This window comes from Akebia trifoliata, chromosome 8 (genome assembly GCF_017979445.1).
Source record: "Akebia trifoliata isolate Shusen 1 chromosome 8, ASM1797944v1, whole genome shotgun sequence".
Taxonomy (NCBI): Eukaryota; Viridiplantae; Streptophyta; class Magnoliopsida; order Ranunculales; family Lardizabalaceae; genus Akebia; species Akebia trifoliata.
In genome coordinates this window covers 44,402,312-44,418,561 of record NC_141382.1, presented here as the reverse complement: position 1 = coordinate 44,418,561, position 16,250 = coordinate 44,402,312, and the positions used below count along the sequence as shown (strand labels likewise).

Genomic DNA, 16,250 nt, shown 5'->3' with positions numbered 1-16,250 from the left:
TTGACTCGATGAAACGAATTGACTCAGTGATCGAGTTGACCCATTAACCGAGTTGACTCATACTACCGAGTCAACTCGATTGACAACGAATCAACTCAGGGTCCGAGTTGACACAGTCATCGAGTCGACTCAGTTAGCGAGTTAACTCGGTCAAACGAGTTAACTCAGTCACAGAGTCAACTCGGAGGCAGATGCGACTCAGTACAGTGAGTTAACTCGGATAAACGAGTTGACTCAGCAACCGAGTTGACCAGACGAGTCCAACTCAATGAGCCGACTCAGTCCAACGAGTTACATTGGTCAAACGAGTTGCCTCAGCAACCGAGTTGACCCAGTCACAGAGTCAACTCAAACTCAATGAGTCGACTCAGTCCAACGAGTTACATCGGTCAACCGAGTTGACTCAGCGACCTAGAGTTAACTCAGTCCAGCGAGTTAACTCGGCTAAACGAGTTGACTCAACGACCGAGTTGACCCAGTCACGGAGTCAATTCAACTCATTGAGTCGACTCAGTTCCGAGTTGACTCGATGAAACGAATTGACTCAGTGATCGAGTTGACCCATTAACCGAGTTGACTCATACTACCGAGTCAACTCGATTGACCGAGTTGGATCCATGTCGGCCGGTTTCTCTTTTCATCTCGACCCACTCGCACAAAATGCCCCCCCCCCCCCCCAGTCCCCTCCCAACTCCCAAGTCAACTCTCAGAGCCCCATAGTTTTCCCTCCAAACTCCCAAGTCAACTCTCTCTCCCCATAGTTTTCCCTCCAAACTCCCAAGTCTCTCTCTCTCTCTCTCTCAGCTCTCTGCGCAACGACCGGAATTTGGTTTCTTTTATCTGCGAAATTACTGAAAGGAAAGTAATCTCAAAAAAGAAATCTCTGTTTCTTTAGAAATATGCAGTCTTCTTCATATATATAAAAAGCCTACAAAGATGGACAGGTGGAAGGAAGGAAGGAAGGTGAGTTTCTTTCATGTGTTGGGTGCATCAAAGATACATTGTGACATAACAGGTCAGTTTTCTTTCTTTTTCTTAATTCTTGATATACTGGAATTGTATGTTGATCTCGAGCTTTGCGTAAGTGTTATATTTTTCATTATTGTTAATTTTATTTTTATTTTTGAAAAATGGGTTTTATTGGTTTGTGAGTGACATGCAGAACCTTTTCTTTTCTTTTCTTCTTCCTGAGTTATTGGGAGGATCAAGAGATATATCATAAACAATAATGAAAAATAAAACACTTACGCAAAGAGAGAGATCAAATATAGAGAAATCCTTTATGCTATGATTATGCGTTGGTCATTTAATGATCACTTGTAAGATAGATGAAAGCTCTCTCTCTTTTTGTAAACTGTGATTCAACCTATGATTAGATGCATAGATTCGACCTTTGACAGGTACCTAGATTGTCATGAACCGATACATCTGCTACTCACTCAATCATCGTGTCCCAAATTAACACCAGCTCTTTTTTTTTTTCCTTTTCTTTTCGTTTTCACAAAGAAGAATGCAAATCCTTGCTTAAAAAATAAAAATAAAATTGGATTTTCCAATGTCTGTGAATCTCATAAATGAATTGAATCATTGAAGTGATCTTTGATGCTTGTAATTAGTCATCATAAGAGCAAAAAGCTGGTTTTTTTGCATCAGAAATCTGTTATCAAGCAAAACCAATTCCTCAATCGCATTGGTCATTTCAATTAGAGTGTTTGCTTTAATAGTTTTCTTTCTCATTGACTAGCAGAAATAGTTTGGAAGAGCTGAACCCCCAATTCAAAGAAGCAATGACAATAGAAGTATTAGAGTTTCGTGTTTAGTGTCCATTGGCAGCATTCAGCATAGCTTACGTGTTCATGACATGTATCCAGAGTGAAAGAGGTATCAGAAATGTTGTCTAGTCTAGTGTTTGTATTGCAAATGAGCATTGACAGCATTCAGTCACGCTAACGTGGTCATGTAGCCAGAGTCCTGCCTACCCGTTCTTTTCCTGAGTTGGGACACGCTGCTTGTTCCATCTATATTGATTGTGGCTATGACTTGCAAATATGTGTAAGCATGGGGGGCCTTATATGTACATCAAATTAGTCAAAACGGTGTAAAAAAGATGAAACTTTACAAGGCGTTGAAGATGGATTCCAAATTGGTGAAATAGTGGATCCTTTCTCTATTCTAGACCTTATGATGCATGCTTTTGTGCACTTGCTTAATGTAGACAGGGAGGGTCTCTGCTTGTCCTGCACTATACCTAATTGGTATGTGTAAAAGTCTAGGAATGTGCCTAATGGGCGTTCATGTCATGTAGGTATAGCTAGTCATCCATTGAGGTCCTATTTGGACTACATTGGGTACTTCTACCAAAGGATGGATCCACTTTCTGAACAACAACGCTTTGAGGTAGGCTTGTTAATTCTGTGTGTGTGGTGGGTAAGCTGGACTTGAATCCACAACCTCATGGTTGTGTTCAGCTGAGTTATTTGTCCAAGCTACCCCCTCCCCTCCTCTTCCCTTCCCCACCTCTTTAAAAGATTATTACCACCAGAAAGCATATGTACTTTTCATTTGTTGACTTCATGGCTTGTGCTACTATTTTCTGTTGACATTTGCAATTCTCATGCCAGCTTGGTTACAGGGATTTCTTACAATCACCCTTGTAGGTAAGTGCTTCATTTCTTGTTTCAACCTTTAAAATTAATAAAATAGAAGATGCTATTTGTAGCTTCTGCATCTTATGTGGATTTTCTATCATTTTTTAAAATTGTTTTACCATCTAAAAAGTTTATATATAAGGGATGGTTCATGGGACAATAAGTGACAAAATTTATGACAACATTTTTTTTGTAAACCACTAACATTGATATGGCCAAACGCATTGTTTTGGATGCAAAGATAGACAATACTGCTGCCTGCAATGCAATGGTAAATTCCTTTATCCATTCTTTTGACTGATATGTTAGATGATATTGTGATGAACAGGATTTTACATATTGCAGATCAGGCTTTTTATTTATGATTAATATATGCTATTAGTAATTACTCTCCACTTTTTGTGAGATAATAACACTCGGTGTTGTTCACCTTGGTATTGTTAGGAAACACTTCTTGTACACAAAGATTTGGTGAAGATTGGCGGGCTTAATGAGCTCATTGTAGGTCTTTGCAGTGAAGGTATGGCTTTCTTTATTAAAAAGTTCTCTTTTTGATTACCTGGATCTGAGGATATTGGATATGAGTATGGCCCAAGTGGCAGACTTACTTGCCCCAGATCCAAATATCGTGTTTTGTCTGGTTCTGGGATAGCATTGTATAAGATGCATGTTACACATTTTACTCAAAATAGAAATAAATGGTGAAATAGGGCTATGATAAAGATGGTGATGATGATGATGCTTTAATATTTTCTTTATTAACATTTTGTAGAGGCAAACCATCAAAGGATACGCGTGAAAGTTTTCTAGCTCATGTTACTTTATCCATTACAGGCATTACTCTATATGGGGGGCCGAGAGTGAGTGCCGCGTTAAATTTTGAGGAGGCACACTCATTTTATCATGAGTACAATTGATGGCTTGCACAATTGAGATCGTGGATAACGTGCATGCAGCCATTGATCATATACATCATCATGGAAGGCATGTTAGACTTGCTATTTTTTTTTCTTCTTTTAAATGAAATAAATAAAGATTTTAATGTTGTTGTATTCTGGCTTTTTTTCAGTGCTCATACTGACTGTATCATTACAGAGGATCGTGAAATCACAGAAATCTTCCTAAATCGGGTTGACAAGTATGTGTTTTGGATATGTAGATGTTCCTACATAAAAGCCATAGAGAGACTCAATATTTTTATTGACTTTGCATTTGATTCAGTGTTCTTCCACTTTTTAGTTTGATACTTCTTGTGAAACATATAACGTAATGGTGTTCTCCGAAATTTTTTGTACATCATGCTAACATTGTGCCTACCATCTAACCCTTGCAGTGCTGCAATCTTTCACAACAAGTGCTCAATTTTGCGATGGAGCTCATTCTGGGCTTGGTGCCGAGGTATGAATCATCCTGAGTTTTTGTGTGAAATTAGTTATAACTAATCGATTTTCTCACTCTAATGAATTATGATTAATGAATGAAAATGTTGGGATAAGTACAAGCAGAATACATGCTCAAGGTCCTGTTGGGGTTGAAGGATTGTTAACAACACGATGGTATGTGCATTCTGAAAAGGTTTATTTTCTATATTTTGATGGTAATGTTATTTTTATGATTTGCAATTTATCGCAATTTCATTTAAAGGGACTTGAAAGAAGTAATTTTGACTTTTTGAAATGACCAATGTTTTTTTTAATCTTTGCACGAATTTTTCTACGAGCTTTCCTTAGAAAACGTATCTGATTTTCTAAATTTTTGTGAATTACTTTTTTTTTTTTTTTGAAAAGTGTAATAATTTTGTGAATTACTTCTTGAGGTAAGTACCCCTCTTTCACCAAGCTCAAGTGGGCCAACATCTTGTTTGTGTTGCTGATGAGCCACTCTGTTCCACTTTCTTTACTATTAGTTTTATAATCATCAACATAACAAATATTTTAAATCTCCTTTTTCAGTTAGACTTCTTTGTTGTTTTATATATCACCTAAAACTTCAACAAATGCTCTTTAAAATCTCATTCAGTAACTATATTGTTAAATGAGTTTGAAAGTGATATCTTTTCATTGATGTATTTGACAAGGGGTCTTTCAGTAACTCATCTACAGCGGGTTTCTTTTTTGGATCTTTAGCTAAGCAAGGAAGGACTATTTCTTTGAATACTTGTGTAGAAACCGGGAACCTCTACTTCTTGTAATCAAAAATGAGTAATGAGCTTCCCATCCTTGTAAAATCAGACACAATAAAAGGTTGGTCATTTTCAAAGAAGAGAGGAGGTTTACCAGAATTGAGTTCTAAAGCGGTCATCCCAAACAACCATATGTCTGACACAGCTGTGAAGTCTTCAACCATCTCAAAATCGAACCAATAAAGAGTATTTGATCTAGGAAACAGTGGCGATATAGGAGAAATCCAAATCTTGACGAAAATAAAAGGACACGATAGAGCAGAGAGAGCCAGAAGAGATGAAAGGCATCACGACCATTTGCTTCTGATTGTGTTTTATTTCTAAGCAATTATGTGACTCAATTTCATTTGTTAGTGCCTAATTATTTCTATTAGAGCTTGTTTAGTAATAGAATTTCAATATATAATATGAATTTTGAATTGTTTAGTTTAATTTGGAGCTTGTTTAATGATTTTTCTTTTGTTTTTTATTTTTTCGATTTTTTTTTTATTATTATTTTGTTTATTGTGATTGGTGAATTAAAGGACCGTGCTATTGTTTGTTAAACCTCCAAATTTGACGGTCATACTCTATGGAATTTTTTTTTTTATTTTTTTAAAATCTCATTCTCCAATAATTTGATAGTCCAAGGCCATCAAAAAAAAAAAAATTCTACAAGAAAATATTTGACGAGCATATTTGACGGGATGGTCCGTCAAATTTTGAGACCATCAAATATGGGCTTTTTTCACATAGTGTTGTATTGATTTGTCTCGTTTTCTTCATAGGGATCGAACTCCAACGCTTATACCTCAGTGGACGTAGCCTTTGGGTGAACCACGTAAAATCTTGTGTTGTTGGTGTTGTGTTTTTTACTCTTTTCTTTATGTGGTTGTTTATCTTCTTTACATTTGCTACGATTAGTTGGGTTACTCTTTATTGCCATTTTCAAATAAGGTCTTAGAAGGTGTAGTATATAAGGTGTTTGGTTAAATACCCAATAAGTGTTTGACCAAATTACGAAATGAGCTTCACAACGGTGTTCACAGACACAACAAAAAGAAGGTTTATGAGATTACGCTTGTCACCATGGTTGGATGTGCATTGGCATCGAGCATGTCAATTGGTTCCACAACCTAGAGTGCAGTAACTTCTCTATGTTTCGTCCGATTTTGGCTTGGGTTTGGCATTGGAGGGGACTACCCAATCTCAGTTGTGGTCATGTCAGAGTATGCTAATCAGAAAACTCATCGTGGGTTCATTGCTGCAGTCTTCCTCATGCAAGGGATTGCAATCTTGGTTGTTGCAGGAGTAGTTGTGATGATAGTGTCCAAGGTGTTCCTGGTTGCTTACCCAAGAAATATTCCAATTTCAATTTCAAGTTCACGAAAACTTATAAGAGACCGAGACAGCATCAGAAGAGAAGGCATCTTAGAACAACAGAGAATTTGATATATGAAAAAATGTCTGATTTATCCAATTGATAAGAGATTATTGTGATTTTGGAGATACCTATTCAACATGATTATGAAGAAAATAGTAAAAAAATAAAATACCACGATTTTACTTGAAAATGGTGTGTGCATCTATGGGTGAATCAGATCTTCTTCACTACGAGATCAAAGAAAAATAGTACAAGAGACACCCAAGTTTTAATCCGAAACTCTAACCCTGAAATCCTTGTACATCTCTCAAGAAGAAAATATCTTAATTAATATAAAATCATGGCAACCTTACTATTAATAGGGTCATAGGTGTAATGGAATTCTAGTCATTTAAGTCCTTATTCTTTGAATCAAATCAAATCAAAATTTTAGGTTTTTTTCTTTATCGAAACATTATTTCATCCATGAACGAGACCGAGTCGTCTTGGACGAGTTTTCCTATACGTTTGAGACGTATTGTTCAACAATGAGAAAAAAGAATGTGAGATTTTAAATCTCGTCCCATACATTGACTTGTCCATACTAGATACCGAGATGACTTGGGAGATACGTCTCGGTCTCAGATGAGCTTTGAAACCATGTGATCAACATCACCTTTTTTTTAATTTTTTAACCAACATCAAAGGAGAGGATTGAAAATCAACAAAATAGAGAAGAAACTTCCTTCTCCCTCCAAAGCTGTTGTTTAATAAAAACCAGTACTATACATTCCTTGAAAATGACTAAGAAATAGCTTACAAAGCTACAAAACTACCAAAGAGTTTAAATTAAAAAAAAAAAAAAAGAAGATGAAAATCAATATTCTCAGCATATTTGAAGTTATTCTCGGAGAAAACTTCAAATATTTTTTAAATATTAAAAAGAGTTTATTATTTTGAGCATTCAAGCGGATAGTCCTAAAACAATACACAAACAATGACAGATGCTGCTGGTACAATTGGCTTGGCTTACAACTTGAATGAGACTTTGGTTTCTAAAAAATGGTTATGATAGTGTAGTTTGAGTCCTACAGGAATCAACCATGGTCCCATGCATCTGATGCAAATCAACAGAGAAGGATTCGTCACTACCTCATTTGGAGGCCCGCTTAGCTTCGATGTCTTCTGGCTGGGTCAGGATGATAATCACGGGGGTTACTTTTGATGACTTTATTTTTAGATGAACTCTTTATGTAATCTTTGATGTTTTAGTTTTCTTTTGCTTTGTTGCCCTTTGTGAGGCTTACTCGGTCTCCTTGTACTTTGTTTTTCCCCTTTTTTCAATGTATTATACTTAAAAAAAAAAAAAAAAAAATCATGATTTAAAAACTCGGACAATCAGAACAGGTGGTCCACAGATAGAACGGTCTAGAATTACTCAATGGTGAGTAGCCGAGCCAAGCCTAGCCTAGCCAATATTGAGTCCAGCATTCCAGCTATCAATCCAACCCCTTTCAATAATCTAGTTAATAACGACTTATTCCAAAAGTCGTTAGAAACAAAGGGAATATGGTGTTTGAAGCCAAAGCTGTCAAAAGGTTCTCAAACAAGATAAATAAAACTCATCACTTGTTCAATTCTGCTCAAACTACTCTTCGTATATATCACTCTCTCCACCTCTACCTCTTCGAATACTTACCCAAATCTCGCTGTATCGGCCACTAGGAGAAGAACAACTCTGCCATGGCTGATGGAACCAAAGCTGTGTTTTCAGCCCTTGACAATGCTAAGACGCAGCTCTATCACTTCAAGGCGATAGTGATCGCAGGGATGGGTTTTTTCACTGACGCATACGATCTCTTCTGTATTACTGCCGTCTCTAAGCTTCTAGGCCGCCTCTACTATTACGACCCCTTAAGTCCCAAACCCGGGCTCCTCCCTGACAACGTCAACAATGCCGTCACAGGTGTGGCTCTTTGCGGTACTCTTGCAGGGCAACTCTTCTTTGGGTGGCTAGGGGACAAACTTGGAAGAAAAAAGGTTTACGGGATTACCCTTGTCACCATGGTCGGGTGTGCAATAGCGTCGGGCATGTCAATTGGTTCCACGGCCCAAAGTGTGATCACTTCCCTATGTTTCTTCCGTTTTTGGCTTGGGTTTGGCATTGGAGGGGACTACCCACTCTCAGCTGTCATCATGTCAGAGTATGCTAATCAGAAAACTCGAGGTGCGTTCATCGCGGCAGTCTTTGCTATGCAAGGGATCGGAATCTTGGTTGCAGGAGCAGTTGCGATGATAGTATCCAAAGCGTTCCTTCTTGCCTACCCGGCTCCAGATTTTCATACTAACCGGGTGTTATCAACCCAACCACAAGGGGACTTCGTTTGGCGTATTGTTCTTATGTTTGGTGCAGTCCCCGCTCTTCTCACATACTATTGGCGAACGAAGATGCCTGAAACAGCACGGTACACGGCCTTAGTTGCGGGAAATCACGAGAAGGCTGCAGCCGACATGGCGAAGGTCCTAGAGAAAGAAATCCAACTCGAAGATTTAAATTCGAATACCAATTCGAAGCATCTTGCCAACAATCCCAACCCTGCTTACGGGTTTTTTTCAAGGGAGTTTGTCACTAGGCATGGAATCCACCTCTTTGGGACTGCAACGACTTGGTTTTTGTTGGATATTGCCTTCTATAGCCTTAACCTTACTCAGAAAGATGTCTACCCAGCGATAGGACTAGTACCGAAAGCCAAAACCATGAATGCGATTCACGAGGTTTACAAAATCTCCCGAGCAATGTTCTTAGTCGCACTCTTCGCTACAGTCCCCGGGTATTGGTTCACGGTGTTCCTGATTGATAAGATCGGACGGTACATAATACAACTTGGTGGGTTCCTTTTGATGTCGATATTCATGGCGATTATCGGAATCAAGTATGCAGATCTCAGAGGAGAGAAAAATAAGTGTGATGCAAATTCTCCTCTAGATTTCTGTGGTGGAAACAAGAAGGCATTCGCAATTCTATACGGGCTCACATTCTTCTTTGCGAATTTTGGACCAAACAGCACAACCTTCATCGTGCCAGCAGAGCTTTTCCCGGCAAGATTCAGGTCAACTTGTCATGGAATCTCAGCGGCTGCAGGGAAAGCAGGGGCTATTATCAGTGCATTTGTAGTTCAGAGTTACACTTTACAGGGAGACTCAAAGAAGATAAAGAAAGCAATTATAGCACTTTCTATAGTGAATTTGATCGGATTCTTCTTCTCTTTCTTGTTGCCTGAAACAAAGGGTCGGTCACTCGAGGAGATCTCTGGCGAAGACAAGGATCTTAACAGAGGTGATGCAGCAAGTCTGGAGGATAAGGCCAGGAATGGTGGTCCTGAAATATTTCCAAATGCCGATATGGTTTAGGTCTTAGGGTATTGATTTTTATGCTTTTAAGATTGGCAATAAAACAATATGTATAAATAATGGTAGTGAAAGTGTATCTGTTTCTGTTAAGTTTTGGGTACCAAAGGTATGCTTTGTTGTATTATTTTGTGTTAAGGTGGGTTTTTTGGGGATTTTTGTTGTCATGTAGGGATGTGATTTGGTAACACATGCCCCGCATTATTGTCTAAATGCAAATGGAATTTAAAAAATAAGAAGTTGTGGAAATTTGCATGAGGAAGAGGATACAGCAGGAATTAATGTGGCCCCATAAAGTACTTTTTTCCATGAGAATTTGAAATGGGTGATTGGTGTTCTGAAATGAACCTAAAGCATAAACCTGCAGCACCTAGGCGATATAATGGTATGGAAATTTAAGCCTTCATCTTTGGAGTTGTAACATACCCTCCATGCTCCGCAACCAATGTCCGTCGCAGTTCACTGTGCTACAATTATTTTTCAGTCCCCAAATGGCCCTTTCCCCAAGTCGCTTTGTTGTGATTTTCACTCTAGTATCCTTTTTGGGGCCGTAGGTACCCAAGTCCCCCCTGTCAAGTTTTGAACCTGAGACGTGGTGTTGGCTTTGATACCATTTGAACAAGCAAGCTTGGCATGGTTGAAAGGGGAAGGGGGTGGGAGGAAAGGTAGAAAACAAGTAATATTTGTGTCGATATAAATATTAGAAAGTGAACATCCATTGGACTAAGAATGAGAATCGAGAAAGCGAATGAATGGATTTGCTAAATTTCTTCGTCTACAAATCAATCATTTCCATTCTAGAGTGTCAAACCAAGAAGGAATTTGCAAGTTGGAGGTTCTAAAAGAACAAGAGCAAGACCCAAACAAACATGGATTGACGCAATGAAAGTTAAAATTGAGATTTTATTGATAATGTTCAATAATCATAAAAAAAATATATCACTTATGATGATTTAAATGGACTTCTAATTTGAATCTACTTTGCAATACCAGTGTAATTACACAAAATAGTAAAAGACCAAAAAAAAAAACTCACTCAAATATGCAAATAATCCTAAAATACTAGATTTCTTGCTAAATTCAACTACTAAAATTCCCATAAACACAAAAATTATAATTGACTAAACATAGTAAACTTACAAATCAGGTTGAAATTTGGCTATCAAAATTGTCTCTTGTTGAGATTCTTGTTAGAACCAAAACCATATGCCTAAGCATGAGCTTTATGAATTGGTAATTACAATAATGATTCTGAAATTTCTCACAAAATTATTAGAAGGAAGTTATGTTGTTATTTTCAAGGTGAACCTAGCAAGGACAAAACTCCTACAAGATAAAAAAAAGATTGATGAGAAGAAATAGAGATGAACCCATGATTGAAATTAAGTGAGATATAGATGATAAATACCATGTGACCAAGTTTGTTGAAGGATATAATCATGAGCATGTGCCTCCATATAGAGTGCATTTATTGAGATCCCAACGGGATCTCAAATTTGTTCTAGTGCTCTAATTTATAATAATGCACACTATTGGGATAAGGACTAGTGATATAATCTTGTATCTTCATAAAGAAGCCAGAAGATCTCATAACTTAAATTTCATTTATGTAATAATTTCTCCAATAAAGTACATACAATTATTTTTTAAAGGAGATGCACAAAGTCTTTTGATTTACATTAAAACAAGCAAAAAAAATAATAATAATAATAACTTATTCTTCTAATAGATATAGATGAATGATGACAACATTTGTCTCGCCCAAAAAACTCAACCCGAATCCCCATGATTCCCAAGTTGAATCTCGAGGCATGATATAAAACCCATATCATAATAATCAATTTATAAACGTAAACGATAAATAATATAACTATATGTCATACCTGATCATTGCTCAACAGAACATATACGTATCCTCAAACATCAGAACACTTGACATATATACATAAAACAGTAATGACATAATATGATTTTCATAATTACATAACAAAAACGACAGCTAAAGACTTAAACCTAACTCTAGTTTAAGACTCATTACTAGTAGTACCCATACTCTACTCCTAGAAACTTGGACTGATCATCTATAAGGCCATGGTACTGAGCCTCCTCAGAAGGATCACCTAAATCAGGTGTGCCTAAAATTTGTAATGTCGTAGGGGTGAGTAACAGGGGAGTTACTCAATAGGGGAATCTTACAATTCTAAATAACAGCATCCTATATGCAGTTTAAACATTCTAGGAATTCATAAATCATGCATATTTGATATTCAACACAATTGAAAATAATTGAATACCGATGTCATAAAACTTAGTAGGAAATTGAAACACTTAAAAATCTAAAAAAAAATTGTTCATAATATAACATCGAATAATAGAGTACTATAATAGAGAGTTGAGAGTCACGACTGATGTGAACATCTCAGTCAAAATACGATTATTCCAATACTTCATCGGTGTGGAATCCCACCGTTAGTTCCTGATTCTATGGCCCGCCTCTACCATAATTTGAGTAACTGTTTTCTGACTCAGGTTGGCCGTTGACCAAGGCCTTAAGAAACGGATCAAATCAAGTAGGTCATTCTTTCTTGACTACTTTAGACTATTAATGATCATTAACTAGCTATCTTCATCTATGTCAAATTGACATACATGTAATCATCGATATTCTCTATCAATCATACAACTATCTACATCTTGTTCTCTATTAAAGATAAAAAAAAAAAATTCGGATTCCTGTTGTGATGTTGTGTTCTTATACATCCCATAATACATAAGAACTTAAACAACGCAACTGTTATCATAGAATAACACATCATTCCAAAAATGTCACAACATGTTATTCTTTATAGGTTTTCACAATGTCTTTAATAAATCACTAAAATACTACATATAAGTATTTATTTTCTTTTCAAAACGTAATGAAAGTAAAATATACATGTGTTTTAAATACCTAGTCCACTCTTAAATATACAGTCTCATCTTTTTTTTATTTTTTCTTTCTTTCGTGTCTTACACAGTCTATGACTGAAGCATCACTTCATCTTTTCTCTCATCTTCGTGTCTTATACAGCATACGCCGAAGCATCTCACTAACTGGGTATTTTAAAAGCACGACATTCAATTGAGAACTCGTTCTCATATTTATTTTAATAAATTATTTTTCTGCCTAACTTTTTAATTAAAAACATTTCTTAGAAATCCATCACTAAAATGATTAAAGTAAACTGTCCACCAGTTTAACTTATTCAAAAATCATGTATGTTTATAAAAAATATGAATAAAATATATGTATTGTGTGTAAAAACAGCAACTCATATAGTTGCTATATTTTTCTTTTTGACAAGTACAAAATACGTATAAAATATGTATAAAGTAATAAATGGTTTAAGCATTCAAACTAAGTATACATAGTAAAGTGTTATATAAAAATAACAACTTTCATAGTTGCTGTATTTTATATTTAACACGTATAAGTACGTATAAAACACGTATAATATACATATAAAGCAACAATTTTTTTCCTTCTATCTAACATACATGTTGTCAATTTTATATAAAAACAACAACATTCATAGTTGTTGTATTTTATTTTTAGCATATATAATTACGTATAAAACATGTATAATCAACCACAAGCATGTAATAATTCTTTTTAAACAAAACAACAATTACTATCATGCTTTAAACTCATAAAAACAATAATATAAATATGTATAAAGTATATGCATGTTGTTAAAATTTTTTACAAAACAACTTTAACTTTAAAATTACTAAATCAGAATTATTTTAAAAAAACAAAACAAATTCTATTTTTACAACTATAAATCAGCTATATATTTTTTTTTTAAATTACTAAAACTATTATAAAGAGTTGCAAGGGCCTACATTTTTTTTTATTTCTCTTTCTTTTCCTGTCCTTCTTTTCTTTCTCTTCCTTCTTTCTTTTCTCTTCTTTGTTTGTGTAAAAAGTGAAACAACAAACAAAAATCAGCTAATATCATTTTTGATATTTTCAAAAAAAAAAATCTAGATAGTACAAAAATTCTAGTTCTTTTAGAATTTCTTAAAAAGACCTTAGTCAAAGTTATTTGACTAGAATTAATTTGACTTGACTTAGTCAACAATAGTTGACTTGGTCTTTTTTTTTTTTTAACATTACAACATCTTTACTTGTTTTTAGTGTGATGCCAAGTCGAGAATTGACTCTAATTTCTTTTTGGTGATATAATATGTTTTCACCCAACATTTGGGACGAATGGTCATGATATGATGTTTGCACAAATGATGTAATTAATGAACATGGCCAGACTAAAATATTTAATTGTAAATTATTGGGGGAGAAAATGCAATAGAATATTATATGTGTTTAATACTTTCTTAGAAAAAATAGGTAGAAAAAAAAAAAAAACATTTCTTTAGGTGGTTGTCATTCCCGAAGAAAAATCATCACCATCATATACTTATGCCCATTTTTCATGTAGTTAGTATAAAGTGTATCATTCATTGTGCACCATACCATATTTTTCAAGTAACTTTTCCAATCATGCTTCAAGTTCTTGATTCTCATAGCATTATAAATGCATTTATTCAAAATCAATGCAAATGTTTTATAATCATAGAATACGTAGGACAATGAATTACAACATTCTAAACATATGATAAGTAGAAACAATGATTTACATATAGAAATATATCTTTAATCTACCACTCAAGTAGAGGAGCAATATTTCACTGACTTGAGTGTTCCCTAAGGTCGTAAGATCGAGTCTTCCAACTCATGACTATACCTGATACGTCAGTTTATGGTGGCAGGGCGTATCTGCAAGGATTAGTCCTACTTCCAAAGGGGATGGCGACACCCTCTTGCATAAAAATAAAAATAAAAAATATCTTTAATTGCATTGGTTATTGGAACTGTTTGGTTGGTGAAAATTGCATCTGGATATTTTTCACTTATTTCTAATAAATAAAAAAAGTATAAAATAATCATAAAATACTCTATGTAGTTTCATCCACAATAATTTACAATTAAATGGTATAGTCTGACTATGCCTATTAATTACATCATCGAAGGAAACATCATATAATAACCATTCATCCCAAATATTATATCAAAACATATAACATCACCAAAAATATTATATTCAACTATCGGCTTGGCATCACACTAGAAATAAACACATATGTTGTCATTGTTCATTTGTGTTGAATGGAAAATTTTATTTCTTACATGTTTTTTGCTTGTCTTTAAAATAAGCAAAAGACTTTATGCATCTCATTTTAAAAAAATGTAAATATTCTACTAAGGAAATTATTGCAATTAGTACAAATGAGATTTAGGTTCTAAGACCTCTTCGTTTCTTTAAAAAGATACAAAATATGTCACCAATTAGTTTTTATCCTAGTAGTGCACATAATAGACTAATAGAGATTATAGTTATTTAAGAAGTTGGGTCTCGATAAAACGCTATAGATTTAAACAAACACATGATTATGCCACTCAAAAAACTTGTTCACATGATATTTTTCATATGTATATACTTAAAATTTCAATAATAGCCTCAATCCAATTATTCTTATTAAGATTTCTTTCCTCCAAAGTTTTTTTCTAATTAGATATTTAGATTAGCCTTGATAAGAAAAACATAAGTTCCTTCAGATAGCCTTCCCATTTGACATTTTACACACTAAATGTTTTCATGTGCTAAATCATGTATCTCTGACATACAAATGTCTTTAAAGGTATATACCATGCCCAGTTGTAACTCAACCTTTCTATTAATTAACTTCTAGAATCCCTTTAAACTATGAAAAAAAAATGATCTAAACAATTGCTCAATTTAAATGAGGTGTTTAAAGTCACACTTTCCGATTCCCATCCATGAAAATAATAAAGCGTCACCATGGTTTTAAAACTCGTTTTAATGTCTCGTCTCATCCATGCCAGATACCGAGTCGTTTCGGACGAGTTTTCGATACATTTGAGACGTCTCGTTCAACAATGAGAAAAATGAATGTGGGGTTTTAAATCTCGTCTGATACATTGACTTGTCTGTCTCATCCATGCCTAATACCAAGACGACTCGGGCAATACTTTCGGTCTCAAATGAGTTTTGAAACCATGAGCATCACATGAATTAGAATAAAATCTACTCACATATTTTAGTAATAGAAAATTTTAAAATAAATATAAATTTTAAACCATGAACGAGTTTTACAATGAATCGACATTAAAAAATTAATCTAGATTTAAATTTAACCAATTTGTAGCATAATTTGAACTTTCTGAACTTAAGGCTTTTGTCAATGATGGTCCACCTAAGTTAAAAAGGTGACAAACTGAATTCAAAATGGAGAATAATTTTACCAGAAAATGATGGAACAACAATAAAATACAAATAAGTAAAGAAAAACTTACCTCAGCTTTTGCCCACGAAAAACTTAATTCCAAAAAAAAAAAAACAAAATGTTTCCAAAAATCATGGAACAACTAGAGAAAGACAATAATGACAATATTTAAATAGAAAAATGTAAACAGGATCATACTTAGTTACGGTTGCCAGTTCGTGAAAACTAACCAAAAATTTCGATTCCAGAGTTTGGAGGATAGAGGATTTGGGGTAGCAGAGAGATGGATTGGGTGGGACGTTGGAGAGAGATTTATAGGTTG

At 34.9% G+C, this 16,250-nt stretch overlaps 1 protein-coding gene and 1 long non-coding RNA gene across 5 annotated transcripts; both read left to right on the top strand.

The window, feature by feature from the left end:
• Positions 1 to 1,224: 1,224 nt before the first annotated feature.
• On the top strand, positions 1,225 to 5,407 carry LOC147397055 (uncharacterized). Of its 4 annotated transcripts, none has more exons than XR_015181147.1 (5): positions 1,225 to 2,657; positions 3,093 to 3,168; positions 3,483 to 3,632; positions 3,718 to 3,786; positions 3,982 to 5,407. It is a non-coding gene; the product is annotated as an uncharacterized LOC147397055 (long non-coding RNA). The 4 variants fall into 4 exon arrangements; XR_015181148.1 differs by lacking the exon at positions 1,225 to 2,657 and having other exon boundaries at positions 2,664 to 3,168; positions 3,982 to 4,204; positions 4,880 to 5,407; XR_015181146.1 differs by lacking the exon at positions 1,225 to 2,657 and having other exon boundaries at positions 2,664 to 3,168; positions 3,982 to 4,204; positions 4,775 to 5,407.
• Positions 5,408 to 7,678: 2,271 nt separating this feature from the next.
• Positions 7,679 to 9,820, top strand: LOC147397054 (low affinity inorganic phosphate transporter 8-like). The gene has a single exon (XM_086450744.1). The coding sequence runs from the start codon at positions 7,916 to 7,918 to the stop codon at positions 9,581 to 9,583; it is 1,668 nt and encodes a 555-aa protein (XP_086306870.1). The 5' UTR covers positions 7,679 to 7,915; the 3' UTR covers positions 9,584 to 9,820.
• Positions 9,821 to 16,250: the final 6,430 nt, after the last annotated feature.